Raw genomic sequence first — 19,396 nt, 5'->3', positions numbered from 1 at the left:
CCGCGATTTGACTAATATTTAATAAATCAGACATGATGAAAAACAGCCTATTTCTGTAGTTAACATTTTACTGGCAACACGTACATTAATTTTGCCAAGGAAGATCGACGTGACCGGATATGATCATTTATGAATCAGAAGGAAACAAGAGCAAGCCCAGTGAGTTTGGGATGTTGTTTTTGGACATGGGAAGTGCGTAATTGCTTATCAGTCGGGTCAAAGCTGCGCCTGCGGCAAACAGTGATGATCGGAATGCAGGGCCAATGGCCTACCACTCTACGTGTCCTCTATAAGAAAAGCAAAGTGGACAAACCGACAAAGGAGATTTCGGAGTGAAAGTGGGAAGGGACCAACACCCACCTTGTTCTTCATTTGTAAGGACATATATCTTTTTTTCTATTGTTTTTGTTTGATAGATAAGATGTAAAAATAAAATTCTGTGGCGTATATGAGATAGCACTGGGTGAAGTTCTTTTAGTTTTCTCGAGTATGAATGTTTGATTGACAAGGTTCATGTTGGGCAGCTGTTTCTCTGTGGTTTAACTGTAAAAAATGTGATACAGTTAAAGTGGTGAAACTGCAGAATGACTATTATACAGTACAGCGGGATGTATTAAAGAATAACAAGCGGGAGAAACATCCTCGATGATCATGTTACAGTGAGGTCACAACACAAAAGCAAACATGGACAAGAAAAACATAGAGTAGCTGACAGTTTGCAGCTGCACAGGAAGGAAGGCAAGTGAGAGGAAGAAAAAAATGGCAGCAAAATATAACGAAATAATATGTTGAGGAATGACACTGACACTGTCAAGGAAGTGAAAACGAATGATGATTTTCTTTCAAGTACATAGTATGTCCTGTAAAAAGTAGTTAGGGGCTGGTGGAATTAAAATAAAGCAGAAATTCTCCACCAAGGATTCTGAATCAGCTAAATATTTAGAGCTGAGGAGTCAGGGCCTTACTTTGCCACCACATTTTATTTTCATTTACTTTTCTTAAAGGTCATGGCTTTCCCATCATGGCGGATTGGAGTAACATGATTAAACACGAGAGCCTACCTCGATGAGTTCTGGCCGTAAGTTGATGGTGCGGAGCCAGTCTCGCAAGCGTGGATAGCTGTCCAGGTCGTCGGGCCTCTCGGTCTCTGGCACTTTGAGCTTGCACTGCAGCTGTTTACAGATGTATTTCACCAGCTTCACCTGCAGGGGGCGCAATAGGAATAGAACGCAACTGGTTCAACAAGTGCAAGGTATCAGGAGAAACAGTACTTCTAATAGTCACTTGGATCAAAGAAGTAAATATAGCAAACGATCCATTTCATCCTATAAACACAACACACTGGGTTATTAAGGTTATGTTGAAACCAACTTGAAAGGACGGGTAGTGCTCCTGTGAGTGACTATTGTATGTATCACAATGAACACAGCAGGATTGGTTTGCAGGCCGAGTTGTGTGGCGGATTGTGTGTCCCTTTATCGTGCAGTCTATCTGCATGGGTCCATTACAGCAGGCGGCACCTTCAGATGAGCCGCGCGACACCATCTACCTCTCAAACCAGCAAAACACCTCTTGAGTGCTTGAGCATTGAATGGGAGCGCTTGTCTTTGTCTGCCCATTCAATTCTCAAAGATAAAAACGCACAAAGATGGCGCTCCGGCAAAGGCTGGCCTTGAAATGTAAAAAGAAAGAAAGACGACAGACGAAAAAATAGCATCTCGAGAGGTCAGACAGTGAAAAAACGATTGTGTCTGCTGCTGGCAAACAGTTTATTTGTATTCATTTTCAGTTGGCTACAAACAAAGTACATGAATGATTTTATTGTTTCAGCTATCAAGAAGGAATTAGCTCATATTCTACAATTACAATATTCTATTGCCAGTACAATATTCCACTGAATAAACGAACGACATTGCTCCCTAAGATCCTTTTGATGCCGATTCTGATGTTTAAGTTTGTTTTTCTTATTGATTTTTGTATTGTCATGTAACATGGAGATAGAGATGGTCCAAATGGTAGAATATGGATTGTTCACAGGGATAAATTGACAGAGCTGATATTTCCAAATTTGTCCAAAAGATGGCGCCAGACCAAAACATGAGACCAAAAGAGAGGCCAGGATAAGCTAGACCAGTTAAAATAGAAAAGAGGAACACGGTGTCAGAGTGTAAGTCACGCATGGAGGCACAAATGAAATTTTTATTATGTGTTTTTTATTTTTGACTTTTTTGCTTGGCTAAAAATGTACTCTGTAACCGCTTTAAGCAATATTATTTGTCAATTCGATCAAGGGACCCGTCACTGAAAATAGTGGCGTGACATAGATTGTTTGGAGAAGCACAAATGAAATGTTTATTATGTGATTTTAATTTTTTGATTTTTTTGCTTGGCTAAAAATGTACTCTGTAACCGCTTTAAAGCAATATTATTTGTCAATTCGATCAATTCATGTAACAGAAAGTAGGTCAAAGGTGAAAACAAGTCATGTAACAGAAAGTAGGTCAAAGGTGAAAACAAGTCATGTAACAGAAAGTAGGTCAAAGGTGAAAACAAGTCATGTAACAGAAAGTAGGTCAAAGGTGAAAAGGGGAAGTGAAAGGTTTTGCCACTAGCTGTGCATTTGGTGGAAAGTACTGCGTGGTCAGGGCGGAAACAGCTGCTAAAGGCCAGTCCCTCCATAGGCGTGGGATTTCTGGACAGTCCCTTCTATACGCGTGGGAGAATTGGGCAGTCTTACCCTATAGGGAAAGTACAGGAGAAAAGAAAGGGGAGGGGGGGAGACGGAGAGGTCTATAAAAGGTCCTGCTGGAGTAGCCTCAGGGCTTTTTTCCCCAAAAGAGCGCTTATACGTGAAGAGGCCCGGAGGAGTTTCAAGATTTTTTCCAAAGTCCCGAAGATCTTTGTGTGAGACGCAGGATCGCTGGACTGAAATTAACTTGGATTTACTCCCAAAAATTGGACTGGACAACTTTATAGAGAAATAGGTGAGAGGGATTTATATTTTTTATGTATTTTAGCGTGAGGGGGGAATAGTCATCGGGCCGCCGGCTTCCTCGTGGCCAGCCTGTTTCTCTAATTTGGATTTTAGAAGCAAGATCGAACTGATCACTCGACTTTGCTTCCACCAAAAATAGCACGCAACTGGTATTTACCTCTTCCCTTTTTTATGAACTGTGTTTTGCAATCGAATTGTTCTGGGATTGAATGATTTTATTAACACGGGTATCAGTGAGTGAAATTGTTCAGTTTCTGGAGTAATTGAGATTTGTAATTCTATTTCATGTTTCTTTAATAAATGTGTTTTGTATATTACTTACTTCGTTGTGCGCGGATTTGTACTAAATATGCAACCGAAGGCTCAGGCCCGCTTCCCCTTTTTGACGGGCCGCGTAAAAAGGAACTCCGAACAAGTTAGAGACTTAAATAACTTCCGTAGTTATTTGAGCCACGAGTGAATTTCGATCTGTTCGAAAGTTGTTTCGTCTGAATAAAATTAAAGGAAGTGTTTAAATCAGATTATTGGTTTTGTGTAGAACGAAAAGTTGTTTGACTATTTGAAAGGCTCAGGCCCGCTTCCCCTTTTCGTCGGGCGCGGCTCAGTTCCCCTTTTTTGACGGGCCGTGTAAAAAGTAACTCTGAGCCAGTTAGAGAATTAAATAACTTTCGTAAATATTTAAAGGAGGAGTGGATTTCGTTAGAAGTGAATTGTTGGAAATTTACTTCTTCTAAATAAATTAACGACGACGGCTGAAATAAATCAGTGGAGTTGGAGGAGAATAAAAATATTTCAATTGTCCGTCGGGCGCGGCTCAGTTCCCCTTTTTTGACGGGCCGTGTAAAAAGTAACTCTGAGCAAGTTAGAGAATTAAATAACTTTCGTAAATATTTAACGGAAGAGTTGAGTTCGTTGAAAGTGAATTCGGTTGAGAATTTACTTCCTTTAAATAACATACCGACGATGATTAAAATAAATCAGGGAAGTTGGTGGAGGATAAAAACATTTCGATTGTCCGTCGGGCGCGGCCCAGTTCCCCTTTTGTCGGGCCGCGTCAAAAGTTAAATAGGACACGATCAAAAAATAGACTTGCCTTCCAAATTAATTATTGGGCAAATCTAAAGACAGCACGACATTTTTATTTGGTAAGAAAGTCGCTATTCTCTTCGAAGCAATTAAGTGGGGTGAAGAACTCCGACGGTCAAGTGCTAGATCTACGTATACGAAGTTAGAATTAATCATATAGGGTGCATTAATTCTCTTCTTAAATGCTATTATTGTCACGCTTTTATTAATTCGATTCTCTTTCGAATAAAAAAGTTGGTCGGCTCGCTGCATGAGCGACCAAGTGGAACGGACCCATATTAACATTTACTTCGGCGAAACTAGTGCTTGGGTGCGCTATACAAACGAATCCCTGAGGTCTTAACAAAGACATCTAAAAAATATCCGTAACGAATAAGAACTTCAAACATTAGCGGGGAGCCATCAATACGATGCGGTCACTTCGAAGTCCTGCCTCGAATTGAGTTACTCGGCACGCGCTTCGGGTGACTTGAGAGGGATTGGCGTCGTACAGAAATTAGATTGATTCCGGAGGAGTTAATTTAACTCGGGTGGTTAGATTACGGACGAATCTCCGAACCCGGCTAAAATAAACCCGTTACTGGGAAGCCTGGGGCACCTGTAATCCGAGAGGTGCGTTTGACATTTTGGCGCCCAACGAGTAGGAGGGGGGTTGTGATTAAAAGTTTAGGAAAAAAAATAAAGATAAGACAATAGAAGAACATTTATTTTTTTGTTTGATCACAGCTCCAAAACGAACCTGTGTGGAGTTTTTCAGTTTTTTCTTCCCAGAAACTGTCTTAATTCCGCTCACTGATACAAATAAATGTCAGAACGGCCTTGAGTGACATAAGTACAGTCTCTTTAAGGAATAGAGTTTCCTAGAAAAGAACCTTGATAGCACGGGAGGATTAGAACTGTATTGTGTCATAGTAAACGGTGACCGTGACCCCTCAGCACATTACTTTAAGCATGAGTAAGGAGGAGATCCTTCACAGCTTGTACTTGTATGGGGTGCTGAAAGTAATGTTTGTAGTGTACGCAGAGTATGCGGCAGAACTTGCAAGAGAAAGAGGGGCCGGTACATGGGCACGGATATTGGGTATAAATACAGAAGATGAACCAGTCGATGAGGAGCCTGCAAATGTTTTAGATTTCATGCCAAAGCCAAGGCCAAAGAGAAGGCAACCAATTAGGAGACCGTTAGAAGAGAGGCCTTTTTATTTTGAAAGATAAAAAGAGAAGACTTGTCTCCCCTCTTCCTTTTCCTTTTTCTTTCTCATTCAATTCTCCCTTACAAAATTTTTTTTTTTTGTTCCTGGACACTTGTGTCGACCACAAATTTTTTTGTTCCCGGACACTTGTGTCGATTACAAATTTTTTTGTTTTTGGACACCTGTGTGGATTACAACATTTTTGTTCCCGAACACTTGTGTCGATTACAAATTTTTTTGTTTTTGGACACCTGTGTGGATTACAACATTTTTGTTCCCGGACACTTGTGTCGATTACAAATTTTTTTTGTTTTTGGACACCTGTGTGGATTACAACATTTTTGTTCCCGGACACTTGTGTCGATTACAAATTTTTTTGTTTTTGGACACCTGTGTGGATTACAACATTTTTGTTCCCGGACACCTGTGTGGATTACAACATTTTTGTTCCCGGACACTTGTGTCGATTACAAATTTTTTTTTTTTTTTTTGGACACCTGTGTGGATTACAACATTTTTGTTCCCGGACACTTGTGTCGATTACAAATTTTTTTTGTTTTTGGACACCTGTGTGGATTACAACATTTTTGTTCCCGGACACTTGTGTCGATTACAAATTTTTTTGTTTTTGGACACCTGTGTGGATTACAACATTTTCCCGGACACTTGTGTCGATTACAAATTTTTTTGTTTTTGGACACCTGTGTGGATTACAAGGATTTTTGTTCCCGGACGCATCAGAGGATTACAGATTTTTGTCCGCTGAACTCACAAAAGGATTTTTCTTTTTTCCGCCTTTTTTTTCTTTTTTCTTTTTTCCTGCTGTTGAAGACTACAGTAAAGGCTGACCAGGAGTAGTAACTATACTTACTCTCCAGGCAGAAGAAAAACAGCCAAGATAATTCTTTTAAGGCTTGTATGGTACATGATTCTTAACTGTTGGAGACCTTCTGTGACTTACAGGTTCCCAAGAATTGAAAGGCTGAGTGGCTTCGGGCTGATGATTAGTCGTCATTTCCTGTTCGCTACAATAACGTTTGAATTAGAATTTGCAATTGAATGTACCCTTGTTAGAATTTCCTGTCAGTAGAAAACCTGGTGGGGAAGAAGGAAAAAGAAAAAGAAGTGCATCCCACCGTTGAGAGCATCAATAAGCGAGGCAAAAGTTCTCATATTGGTGTTCTGAGTAGAGGCGACGCAAAGGGCGCCGCTGAGTAACTAAGAGCTGAATCGACCCTGTTCCGAATGCGCACGGAAAGGCTTCGAAAGGAGACAGCTCGACCCTACAACTAGAGAAACTGCTACTCATTGAAAGGATGGCTAGCGGTGGAAGGAGATTGGATCCCGAACCTGGAAATCCTATGAAAGGAACCGGAAAGGAGGGGTCTAATCCAGACTTTCCAAGACGACATGAAGAACCAGCATGTGTAATATTGTATGGAGGAGGCTTAGAGAAGTGGCCTCAGAAATGGACTGAGTACATAGTGGGATCAAACCCGTCGATAGAGGCAGGATGCCTCTCAACGCGGATGAAGAGAAGCCCTATGAATGGACTCTTTACACCGATGGGTCAAAAAAGGAAGGAGAGCAGAATGCCCACTGGGGTTTTGTTCTGAAGCAAAATGGAGTGGAGCGTTGCCGCCGCAAAGGAAAGACACCCGGCAGCGCGCAAACAGGAGAGGCCACGGCAGTGTTGGAAGGACTGTTAGAAAAAAAAAAAAAAATCACGCTGGACGCGTAAGACTTATAACTGATAGTCATTATTGTGAGCAAGCTCTCAAATTCGATCTAGCCATTTGGGAAGAGAATGGCTTCGAGGGCGCGAAAGGAAAACTAGTGGCCCACTATGAAGTGTGGAGAAAGATAGCCGAGTTACGGCTAAATTTGAGTTTGGATGTGGTTCACCAGAAATCTCATGTGGAAGAAGGAGCTTATTGGAGAGGTAATAACGAAGTTGATTGATACGTCCAGAAAAGAAGAATAAAAGTTGTAGGAGCAGAAAAATGGGACAAGACCCCTCGCGGAAAAGTGGTCCCAGATGAGAGCGTGAGGCAAGTCGTGTCGGCAGTGCATGAAGCACTAGGCCACGCGGGTCCACTGCCTACGCGAAAAAAAGTTAGAGATGCTGGAACTCTGGGTCCCTGACCGGACGATTCGTGCGGTCCTGCGGGATTGTAATCCGTGCAACAAAAACAACGCAGGGCGAAGAGGACGACGCACGGATGGATTGAAGATTAGGAGTACTGTGCCGTGGGGCTCGGTTTGTATGGACGTAGCTGGCCCCATGGGAATAAGTGGCGCAAAGGGTGAGAAATACCTTGTTGTGCTGGTTGACTCGATGTCAGGACACGTCGGGCTGAAAGCAGTGAGGAAAGCCAATGCAAACAGTGTGATCAAGACACTAGAAGATGGGTGCATGTGGCTAGGAATCCCAAAAGAGTGGAGTACTAAATTGCTTGATTTGGTTGCAGACCTAAACGGGAGGAGCAGAAGCAGCCGGCCCTCCCCGTCCGAATAACTGAACCAACGACTTTTTGTGTCACAAGAAGTGGGCAGAACCCAAGACGGCTGTCCCAGAATAAAGAGAAGTGTCGGATCAGCGTTGGACAGAAGGTGTGGATCAAGTCGAGGGACCTGAACAGCAACACTGCAGTGAAGGCCAAGTACGACTGCTCGGACATAGTTAGTGAAGTTTTGGATAGAAACACAGTACGACTAAAGAAGAAAGGTATCCAAGGAGTTGAACAGCTGAAGCCGTTATCGGCTAACCCGAGTCAAGCCAAGAAGTAATTTAAATAACATATGGCAACGGACCACGGAACAATCCCAGCCTTCGTGCGCATGGCCGCACACAAAGGTGCGGTCATCGTAAGAAGAACACCAAATGGGATCCAGACCGGAAGGGCCCTAAATCTGGTGAGATTGGCCAAGCGGGGTTGCACACCCGGTGGACCAGAACATTTTCACTGGACATGGGTCAACGAAGCTTGTGTCATTTGTTTGACACCCAACCTGTTGCCTACTATGTGGTCGGGAGTAGGCTTCATGATGCCACCTGTACTGACCACCGAAGTAAGAGAGCTGGAATTTGCCCAGAGAAATGAGGACAAGCTTCCAGTCAAAGTATTAGATGCCATGGTATGCCACCAGTGTCGAATTACCATCTTGGCACGAATAGTGTTCTTTTTACAGTGGGAGATCGGACCAACTACGGATGTACGGGCTCGACAAATTAGCTCGTGCACGTGTGTTTGGGACGGCGATGAGCTGAAATATTGCCTCATGTGTTTAGATCGCATGGCAAGAGGAAAATTATTGAAAGTCGGAGAAGCAGAGGGATGGCAAATCACCAGGGCAATGACCCCCCTGGCGACCCTCTATCCAGTGTTGGGAGGAGCGTCTTGGCCGGCATATGATAATAATCAGGCCATGAAGAACCTTTATCTGGCCTTGGGCCATTGTTGGCCTTGGCCAAGGCCAGTCGGCCGGCCTGCCCCCGACAGTTATACAGAAAAGGCCGACGAAATAGCCTTGTTTGCAGTCCTTGGGGACCTGCTTGAGGGACCTTGGAGGCCCATGACCTGGGCTCGGTCTATAGCCCAGTTGTTGGCGTGCAAGGACGCACCATTGGTCAAAGTGGAGGCAGCCCCTGCGGAAACAAGCCCGACCGTGAGCAACATGTACTGCTATCGAAGTGTTTTGGACACAAGTAACAAAGACTTTCAGTATGTGACCAAAAAGGGAATATACTGTTTTGCCCCTGGGAATAAAGTCGGATCAGTCCTTATAGTGAATGAGGGTGAAGCAGCACTGGTAGGGATTACAGTGAAAATGGCCATCATTCCTTACGAAGGAATATATTCACTGGGAATCAAATTGGAGGCCAAAAGGCTTAGCCAATTTGTAGCCATAAGAAACACCGGGTCCCAGATACGGGATATTCTTAGGGAACAAATACAAACGAGAAAGGAGCACGGCACAGTAGCGGAGATAGAACCTCAAGAAAAGGCCAAGGAGACAGATGACCTTGACCGGTCGGAAGCGAGAGAATGGGATAAAGGTCCCAGCCAGGAGTTGGCACAGGGATGTCCAGCTGGAGGAAGCATGTTCCAATCGGTGGTGACGGAGGAAAATTCAACCACTTCTCTCCCGCCAGAAGCAGGAGCCCAAGTGGAAATTCAAACAACTTCTCTCCCGCCAGAACCAGAAGTCCGAGTGGAAAGTCAACCCACTTCACTCCTGCCAGAAGCAAAAGTCCAGGAGGGAAACTTATCATGTCCAAAAGCGGAGGGCGGTGGCGTAAGTGACCAACCCAGGAGGATTCTACAAGACTGGACCCCTTTTGATTGGACGAAGTTGTATCCGGCAAATTGCCCTACTCCTGGCTGCGACGGGAGCGGTAGCGCCCGACCAGGGGCAACACACCACCGCTCATTTAGAGCTTGCCCGGTGTATGTGGGGAGCCTCGAGGTGTGTCCCACGCCTGGATGTGATGGAAAAGGAAACACCAGATGGGGTCCGGAGCGTCACCGCACCCTTAAGACATGTCCAGTGCTGGCAGAAATGAAGCGCAAAGCCTCCGAAACCAGGAAACAAGCCGGTAGCCAAGAGAACAACATGTCGAATGACGCGGTAGACACCAGGCCCGAGGAACGAGGTCCGTCTGCATCTGATAAGCCCGCTGGATGTGGATGCAGCTCCTTCTGAGTCTGAGGACGACGATGAGGCTCGAGACGGAGGACGCGGGAGCGAGGCTGAAAATGAGGAGGCAGATGTCGAGAGTGTGGCCACGGGGCGTTCAACACCGGAGCTGAGAGCCCTCGCCGTGGAGAACCACGCTGACGACGACAACGCTGCTAGTCGGTTGTCGCGCCTGATCAACGCCCTCGCAGAGATCGCCAGACAAGGTGATATGGCGGCGGCCTGCCCTACTTCAACAACCGCTGAGGTCGTGAGTATCTCAGACGGAGACGACGACATGACTGCCTAGCTCGTAACGGGGGAGGGAGTGAGCAGAGAAAATTTATACCTGTTTTTCAATCCAAGGAGGGGGTGTCATGTAACATGGAGATAGAGATGGTCCAAATGGTAGAATATGGATTGTTCACAGGGATAAATTGACAGAGCTGATATTTCCAAATTTGTCCAAAAGATGGCGCCAGACCAAAACATGAGACCAAAAGAGAGGCCAGGATAAGCTAGACCAGTTAAAATAGAAAAGAGGAACACGGTGTCAGAGTGTAAGTCACGCATGGAGGCACAAATGAAATTTTTATTATGTGTTTTTTATTTTTGACTTTTTTGCTTGGCTAAAAATGTACTCTGTAACCGCTTTAAGCAATATTATTTGTCAATTCGATCAAGGGACCCGTCACTGAAAATAGTGGCGTGACATAGATTGTTTGGAGAAGCACAAATGAAATGTTTATTATGTGATTTTAATTTTTTGATTTTTTTGCTTGGCTAAAAATGTACTCTGTAACCGCTTTAAAGCAATATTATTTGTCAATTCGATCAATTCATGTAACAGAAAGTAGGTCAAAGGTGAAAACAAGTCATGTAACAGAAAGTAGGTCAAAGGTGAAAACAAGTCATGTAACAGAAAGTAGGTCAAAGGTGAAAACAAGTCATGTAACAGAAAGTAGGTCAAAGGTGAAAAGGGGAAGTGAAAGGTTTTGCCACTAGCTGTGCATTTGGTGGAAAGTACTGCGTGGTCAGGGCGGAAACAGCTGCTAAAGGCCAGTCCCTCCATAGGCGTGGGATTTCTGGACAGTCCCTTCTATACGCGTGGGAGAATTGGGCAGTCTTACCCTATAGGGAAAGTACAGGAGAAAAGAAAGGGGAGGGGGGGAGACGGAGAGGTCTATAAAAGGTCCTGCTGGAGTAGCCTCAGGGCTTTTTTCCCCAAAAGAGCGCTTATACGTGAAGAGGCCCGGAGGAGTTTCAAGATTTTTTCCAAAGTCCCGAAGATCTTTGTGTGAGACGCAGGATCGCTGGACTGAAATTAACTTGGATTTACTCCCAAAAATTGGACTGGACAACTTTATAGAGAAATAGGTGAGAGGGATTTATATTTTTTATGTATTTTAGCGTGAGGGGGGAATAGTCATCGGGCCGCCGGCTTCCTCGTGGCCAGCCTGTTTCTCTAATTTGGATTTTAGAAGCAAGATCGAACTGATCACTCGACTTTGCTTCCACCAAAAATAGCACGCAACTGGTATTTACCTCTTCCCTTTTTTATGAACTGTGTTTTGCAATCGAATTGTTCTGGGATTGAATGATTTTATTAACACGGGTATCAGTGAGTGAAATTGTTCAGTTTCTGGAGTAATTGAGATTTGTAATTCTATTTCATGTTTCTTTAATAAATGTGTTTTGTATATTACTTACTTCGTTGTGCGCGGATTTGTACTAAATATGCAACCGAAGGCTCAGGCCCGCTTCCCCTTTTTGACGGGCCGCGTAAAAAGGAACTCCGAACAAGTTAGAGACTTAAATAACTTCCGTAGTTATTTGAGCCACGAGTGAATTTCGATCTGTTCGAAAGTTGTTTCGTCTGAATAAAATTAAAGGAAGTGTTTAAATCAGATTATTGGTTTTGTGTAGAACGAAAAGTTGTTTGACTATTTGAAAGGCTCAGGCCCGCTTCCCCTTTTCGTCGGGCGCGGCTCAGTTCCCCTTTTTTGACGGGCCGTGTAAAAAGTAACTCTGAGCCAGTTAGAGAATTAAATAACTTTCGTAAATATTTAAAGGAGGAGTGGATTTCGTTAGAAGTGAATTGTTGGAAATTTACTTCTTCTAAATAAATTAACGACGACGGCTGAAATAAATCAGTGGAGTTGGAGGAGAATAAAAATATTTCAATTGTCCGTCGGGCGCGGCTCAGTTCCCCTTTTTTGACGGGCCGTGTAAAAAGTAACTCTGAGCAAGTTAGAGAATTAAATAACTTTCGTAAATATTTAACGGAAGAGTTGAGTTCGTTGAAAGTGAATTCGGTTGAGAATTTACTTCCTTTAAATAACATACCGACGATGATTAAAATAAATCAGGGAAGTTGGTGGAGGATAAAAACATTTCGATTGTCCGTCGGGCGCGGCCCAGTTCCCCTTTTGTCGGGCCGCGTCAAAAGTTAAATAGGACACGATCAAAAAATAGACTTGCCTTCCAAATTAATTATTGGGCAAATCTAAAGACAGCACGACATTTTTATTTGGTAAGAAAGTCGCTATTCTCTTCGAAGCAATTAAGTGGGGTGAAGAACTCCGACGGTCAAGTGCTAGATCTACGTATACGAAGTTAGAATTAATCATATAGGGTGCATTAATTCTCTTCTTAAATGCTATTATTGTCACGCTTTTATTAATTCGATTCTCTTTCGAATAAAAAAGTTGGTCGGCTCGCTGCATGAGCGACCAAGTGGAACGGACCCATATTAACATTTACTTCGGCGAAACTAGTGCTTGGGTGCGCTATACAAACGAATCCCTGAGGTCTTAACAAAGACATCTAAAAAATATCCGTAACGAATAAGAACTTCAAACATTAGCGGGGAGCCATCAATACGATGCGGTCACTTCGAAGTCCTGCCTCGAATTGAGTTACTCGGCACGCGCTTCGGGTGACTTGAGAGGGATTGGCGTCGTACAGAAATTAGATTGATTCCGGAGGAGTTAATTTAACTCGGGTGGTTAGATTACGGACGAATCTCCGAACCCGGCTAAAATAAACCCGTTACTGGGAAGCCTGGGGCACCTGTAATCCGAGAGGTGCGTTTGACAGTATTCTACATTTTCTTTTTTTACATCTACATTAGCATAGCTGCATGCCTAAAGTTAAAATAGCTCCTTAGTTGGGTAAAAGAGAAAGGCAGCTTTTCTATCTTGTATTACTTATATCCAAATTTTCTCATAGTATGTCACAACATATTTTTATGACACAAGCAAAGAAAGTCTAGTAATGATATATCATTTTCTCCTGATGGCATACTGGGGCAAATCACACCTCACCAAACGTGGCTAACGAGCTAGCTCCGTTTCGCCTCCCTGTACTCTATTGCGGCCCCGTGACGTCAGGTTACCCTAGCAACCTCTCTTCTGAGTCGTCAGCAACATTTCAGTGGGATTTTCCCATGCATGTGAAACACTGAGCGCAGACAAAATGCAACCCCACATACAAATGTCATCATGCGGCTCTGCACAGCAACAAAACAGGGTGGGCATCATACGGAGCATTTGACTCATCTGTTATCTTGCTAAATAACACAAGTGAGAAGTCCCCTAATCCCTCATTAATATCAGTGAGATGGCATTTAGGTTGGGCGCACAAGCATGTCAACAAATCACGATAACAACGGGGCTCTTTCATATTATTTTTGGTGCAGACAGAGTAACGAAAGCAGCTATTGATGCGAGGACCTGGAGGAGGCGGGCGGTGGCGGGGAGACAAATGGCGTCAGAGCCCACCTGTCAGCCGAGCTCAACGGCACCATGGCAACGGCCTAATGCTGTGAGGGGATGAGTGACAGCCACCGTGTCAGCCAGGACAGGAGCGGAGGGCAAAGAGAGAGAGAGTCCCGACTGAGACAGCAGAGGAGGCCCGGCAGAACCAGCCACTGCTCCAATTGTTCCTGGCGCTCGCTGCCAAGGGGACTGCGGCCCCGATGGAAAACCGAGCGACCTGAGGTTTGCACCAAACTGTGATTTTGGGGCAAACCGGTTAAAAACTTTCACGATTTGGATGTTTTTTAAAGGGATTGCTCCTGCTATCATGTGAGTGACTCCACTTTATTTTTACTGATGACAATGTATCAGTCTTCAAGGGAGCACACTTTCCAGTAATCCTAATATTGGATTCCTTTCAAGGACAGACGGCACATTTTCGAAGCAACTCGTGATGCACGGTTTCAGGAGATGAAAAAAAATAGTCCAGGCACTGAGGCTAAGACAGGAAAAACGCGGTCATTTAACCTTTAAGGGGTGCTTGATAGTCTTGGACAATGGCCTGTGAGAAGCCCCTCCCCCTCCATCATTGTTATCTCCTGCGGTCGCTGACCTCCTAAACTTGGATACGGATGGGAGGGGTGGGGTCCAGTTTACACATGCATATTTGAACAACCATATCAGCAGTCACATAATGTGACCATACAGGAATAATATTTCATACATTTGCAGATAAGTGGCCTTTCACCAGAGAAAATATAGGGGAGCAAAGAAATAAGACCCCCACCCTCCTTCCCGGCACAAAATTACAAGCAACTAATCCTGGGTGGGTTTAAGAATAGATCAAGGCCTGCCTATACGGTTCCACAACCCATTTCCACTTTTTCACAGGGTTCACATGACATCACACAGTGCGGGTCAAAACGGAAATACAGACAGGGTCAGTGTTGCTGCAATCGCTAACGTCGAGCTTCCTCAGTGTTAACATGTGAACTGCGTTCTCTATTGTTTGTTTTCTGCACACACACGCGCACAGAGAGCAGTTGTCATGTCATGGCAGCAGCACTGCCGATTGGCTTTGATTCTCCCCTCCCCTTTCCTCCCTACTCTCCCAGCCTCTTTGCGCGTCATTTGATTTTCTTATTTAACAACCTAGCCTGAAAATGCGTAGGAAGAGAAAATGTCTAAATATAGATGCAGCCAAAACAGCTCACGCTACATGCACACAGCAAAGGCTCTCTCCCCGCACAGAGCGGAGACAAAACACAGTGACGCCATGCTGCTTGATGCTCGTCGCCGCACAACACCATCGTTCAAATAGAAGCTAGTTAATTCCTTTTGTGAAAATAATATTTCAGTGCAATGCAGATCATGAGCACAACTCCGAGTCCTTGCTGCATGCTCACGAGCAGCAGACATTTTGACTAGCATTAAAAAACAACAGAGATTCCAGAAGCAGAGCAAAGTGGATGTGATGGAGCTAAAATCAGAAATCTATGAAAAGCCACTGTGCAAGTCCAACGTAGGCAGCACGAGAGGCAGACAGAGGCCAGACTGAGTGGGATTAACACGCCTAAAGTGAAGTAGCGGTTAGCACTCCATGCGGAGAGGCCGGTATCATTATCCCCCTTCACTGGCAAGGCAGCACAACACACAGTTCAAGTGGAATAATAAAGCCGTCTCAATGAGCAAGTAAAGTGAATTGGAGTCACTCTTGATTACACTCTAGAGCAATATTGAAGCCAAGCCGCGTGGCGCCACCTGTGCGAGAACTACTTTTATCTCACGGTGTGGCATTCAAACTCAAAGCACCTCCAAATCTCTCGATTGAGGCAAAACAATCTCTTTTTTATAGTCTATTATTTTCATGGCAGGTCTTCTTCATGTACTGAAACAGTGATTAAAAGCAAAAGGCACTGAATTAATTAGGAATGTGTTTTTATAAATAAATAAATAAATAAATAAATAAATAAATAAATAAATGGACAGCTGCAACATTTAGCAGGGACTGCTCATCCATTTCGTCGGTGTGTGGGAGTGTCAAGCAAATGTCAATCTTGTGAGCTGAATTTTAACCAAAGCGGGACTTAGTAAACAGAAATGTTGATAAGATGAATCACAAACCCAAAACTACCACAAAATAATCACAGACCTTTCGCTTGAAGATCATTTGCAGATGCTGGCATCAATAATGAATGAATTTAGCAGTCTTAAGAAGTTAAGACTATTCTGCTAGAGAAGCTACAGCCATTAAACATTTCATGATCTAGAGGAGCATGTGGAAAAAGACATCTGGAGGCGATGCTCCAAAAAAATGCCAGGCATTAAGAATGTGAAATCACACACAGTTCTCAAACGAGAAATAAAAGTGGTAAATAAGAGAGGTCAAAACAGTGCCACCCGGCGGCTCGGTGGCGCACTGGGTAGCACGTCCGCCTCACAGTTAGGAGGGTGCGGGTTCGATTCCACCTCCGGCCCTCCCTGTGTGGAGTTTGCATGTTCTCCCCGGGCTCGCGTGGGTTTTCTCCGGGCACTCCGGTTTCCTCCCACATTCCAAAAACATGCTTGGTAGGCCGATTGAAGACTCCAAATTGTCCCTAGGTGTGAGTGTGAGTGCGATTGGTTGTCTGTCTCTGTGTGCCCTGCGATTGGCTGGCAACCAGTTCAGGGTGTCCCCCGCCTACTGCCCGATGACGGCTGGGATAGGCTCCAGCACGCCCGCGACCCCCGTGGGGACTAAGCGGTTCAGAAAATGGATGGATGGAAAACAGTGCCACCACTAAAGACAAAGGAAGTTTGAGCGCCGACAGCAGCGCCCTGCTCGCACCCAGGCACTTGAAGACACAAATGAGCGTTCTGCTTGGATCAAAACAAAAATAGTCCTTGACAAGGTCCCCACTGTGAGCTCGCAAGGCGTTCAAAAACAATCCCAGAAGCACGACCACCCTATTGTTTGGTGAGAGTTTCACAACAAATCGCTGTGGAAGGCGGCGTTGCTCAGGAAGTACTCAGCCATATCATATCCGCTTCCAGGGTGACACACATGCCTGGCCTGCATGCAAGTATGGAGACTTTTAGCAGAACATCAACAGGAACTGGAGATTAGATTTTTTTTTATTTGGGCGGGGGTCTGGTTCATGGACACAACTGTGCATGCCAGCTTAGACATGGGGTTTAAACATGCATGTTGCTGTCAAACAGTCCTCAAATGGTGGCCTATGCTGTCAAGGAACTGTTGGATTCTGTATTTTTTGTGACGCCAGTCCTGGAACTTTTTCAAGGTGTACTAGCTTGCGAGCTCAACCACAAACCAAATAGGGGCCAGCTTTATAGAGAATGGATGTATGGCTACCAATGTATAGTAAACACCATATGCATCATAGAAACCCAGTCCTGTCTCTACTGTAGTTGAATAACTTAATCTGGTACATGAGGGGAAAAACTAATTCTGTTGCATGGTTTTGGCAGTTAATATGAAACGTAAATTGCACTTGACTAGAACGACTGAGACTGCTGAGTTAGATGGGCAAACGTTGTGTTACTTTAAAAAAGGCGTGCATCCGTGACACAGGAGAGCATAGTGTGCAGAGGTCCTCGCAACGCTGCATATTGATGTATGATATCCTGGGCTGAGCATCAAATAAAAACAAACATGTTTGCGTTTTTTTTCTTTGTTAGTTTGTTTTTCGTGCGGGCCTCTCGGAGTCTAGGCTACAACACAAGCACAGCATGTGCGGCGCATGCAGTTCTATAAATAAAAGCAGATTATTCAATATTAAGCCGAGATGAATTGTGCTATGAACTAAGCAACTGGACCTCCTTAGATGAAAAAGCAGAGAGCTCACTCAGGAGCATTTAAGCATCATTGAGGTGCTGAAGCAAAACACAAATAAATCAATCATCGTCATTTGGGGTGGGGGGTGCCTGTAAGCCAAAAAGCCAATGCGATCGAAGCGGCTTCATGACTCCGCAGTTTGCCAAGACTCGCGACGGCTGGGACGGCCTTTTGTCACACAACATCCAATTTACCTCCAGTGTGCGGATTTCTTGCTGCGTGAGGTCGTTGGACGCGGCGCATTTGGTCCTGAGCCCCTGTAAGCTGGAGATGGAGATATCTATCATGTTCTGGATCAGTTCACACTGGTGGAGCGCGGCCATGGCTGCGTCGCCCCCTCCGCCACCGTCCCTCTCCGGCTTCTCGCCACTCTCGACCATGTTCCCACCGATAGTAGACACACTATCCATTCCTCGGCATTTGGGCTCGGCTGGGAGGGCTGGAGTCGAAGCGTCAATGGATCAAATCCGACATATGCAGCAGCCCCAGCACCTGACCGAGCGAATGTCCCCCAAATTCCGAACTGGAAGCTGATCGAAGGGATCTTCTTCTCTTTTAATCCAGTAAATATGGTCGATGAATGGAGGTGGTTGAAAAGTCTCTCGACGTGGGGTTTAAGACCGTTGTTTAGCAAGTCTTCTCTCCACACAACAGACAGCTCTGCTAGTGGCTTTCACCGTCTGTCAGCTGTTAGGAACATCATGGGGCGCGCGGTGCACTCTGGGTAATGTAGTCTACAGGGTGTGCCCAGTCCGCTTGCATGACAGAAAAGGGAACTGCTTTGTACGACAGCTGTTAGCCGTTTAAATTACCAGTTGAGCGGGGAACATCCAGAAGACATTGTAAATGTGCAAAAAAAAAAGGTCAACTTTATATTAGATTGAGACGACATCTCTATAATGTAAATGGGTGAGCAATAAATAAAGTTTTGTGTAAAAGAACCCTATAAAACATTGTGTGTACAAAAATGAGCCAGACCGTCTGTCACATACTGCATCACTGAATCACACGCGCACAAAATCTCTCTGCAGTTAGCGTTTCCCAGTAGCCAACACAGCCAGCATACAGCATTAGATTTTGACACATTGGTGCAGGGACAGCCTTTTTGTGCTTTGGGAACCACTTACATGTCTGGCTCAAGGGCACCTCAGCTGCTATAGCCTGTGCCGAATGGAGGGAATCGAGCCTAATGTCTTTCAGTCATAGATTTTATTTTTAGCCCTTCTGCCACGGCTGTCCCAAAAGAGTGGATGCCATTATTCAACAGTGTGCAGGAGAGTCGCATGACATCACAGTAGTCGTCAGGATAGCTTGGCTGTTTAAAAAAACAAAAATATTCAACTACAAATGTATATTGGGAACATGAACAAAGACATTTTTGCACAGAATGGAATTTTGCAGAAGTCTCGACAGGTGGTGCTCTGCATGATCACTCCTTCCTCCTACTGGTTTCCACACAGAAATGTTCACAAGCAAATGTTAACAAATGTGATAAATTTCCATTTTACTGCAAATTCAAGCTGAAGCCGGATAGTCCTCATGTTGAGAAAAGAGGGTGCCATTTTCGAAAGAATTATCAGTGGTACGCACGCACACATCTTCATTGACGCTGACAGGGTTCGATTATCTTTTTTTTATTTGTCGGCTGGTTATAAAATAGGACGTGAGTCACTTCTCAGAGAACCTTGTGTTCCCTTGTCTCCGTCTCACTATACTTTTCTCTTTGCAACAGCTTTGTTCCAGAGCAGGGAATCATGGATGGACCAAGTGATGCGACAAACAATGAGAAACAACTCTAATCGAAAGTACGGAATCGGGTTTAAAATCAGCCCAGTCACATGTGTACTGT

At 44.5% G+C, this 19,396-nt stretch overlaps 1 protein-coding gene and 2 long non-coding RNA genes across 5 annotated transcripts in view; 1 reads left to right on the top strand and 2 right to left on the bottom strand.

The window, feature by feature from the left end:
- The window catches only part of ksr1a (kinase suppressor of ras 1a), a 39,540-nt gene extending 21,286 nt beyond the window's left edge, over positions 1 to 18,254 (bottom strand). For all 3 annotated transcript variants that reach the window (XM_049741610.2, XM_049741611.1, XM_049741612.1), the window contains exons 1-2: positions 17,742 to 18,254; positions 1,062 to 1,202 (exon numbers count right to left, since the gene is read on the bottom strand). In XM_049741610.2, the coding sequence (XP_049597567.1) occupies positions 1,062 to 1,202; positions 17,742 to 17,957 (357 nt within the window). In that variant the 5' untranslated portion in view covers positions 17,958 to 18,254. The remainder of the gene's footprint in view (positions 1 to 1,061; positions 1,203 to 17,741) is intronic.
- LOC137840949 (uncharacterized) lies at positions 229 to 17,371 on the top strand. Its single transcript, XR_011088158.1, has 2 exons — positions 229 to 374; positions 13,655 to 17,371. It is a non-coding gene; the product is annotated as an uncharacterized lncRNA (long non-coding RNA).
- LOC125981724 (uncharacterized) lies at positions 3,284 to 7,905 on the bottom strand. The gene is made up of 2 exons (XR_011088157.1): positions 5,733 to 7,905; positions 3,284 to 5,698 (listed from the first exon to the last, which is right to left on the bottom strand). It is a non-coding gene; the product is annotated as an uncharacterized lncRNA (long non-coding RNA).
- Positions 18,255 to 19,396: the final 1,142 nt, after the last annotated feature.

The sequence above is a fragment of the Syngnathus scovelli genome, chromosome 15 (assembly GCF_024217435.2).
Source record: "Syngnathus scovelli strain Florida chromosome 15, RoL_Ssco_1.2, whole genome shotgun sequence".
NCBI classification, from domain to species: domain Eukaryota; kingdom Metazoa; phylum Chordata; class Actinopteri; order Syngnathiformes; family Syngnathidae; genus Syngnathus; species Syngnathus scovelli.
Note: the sequence above shows the minus strand (reverse complement) of the source record. Positions and strands in the feature narration are given on the sequence as shown.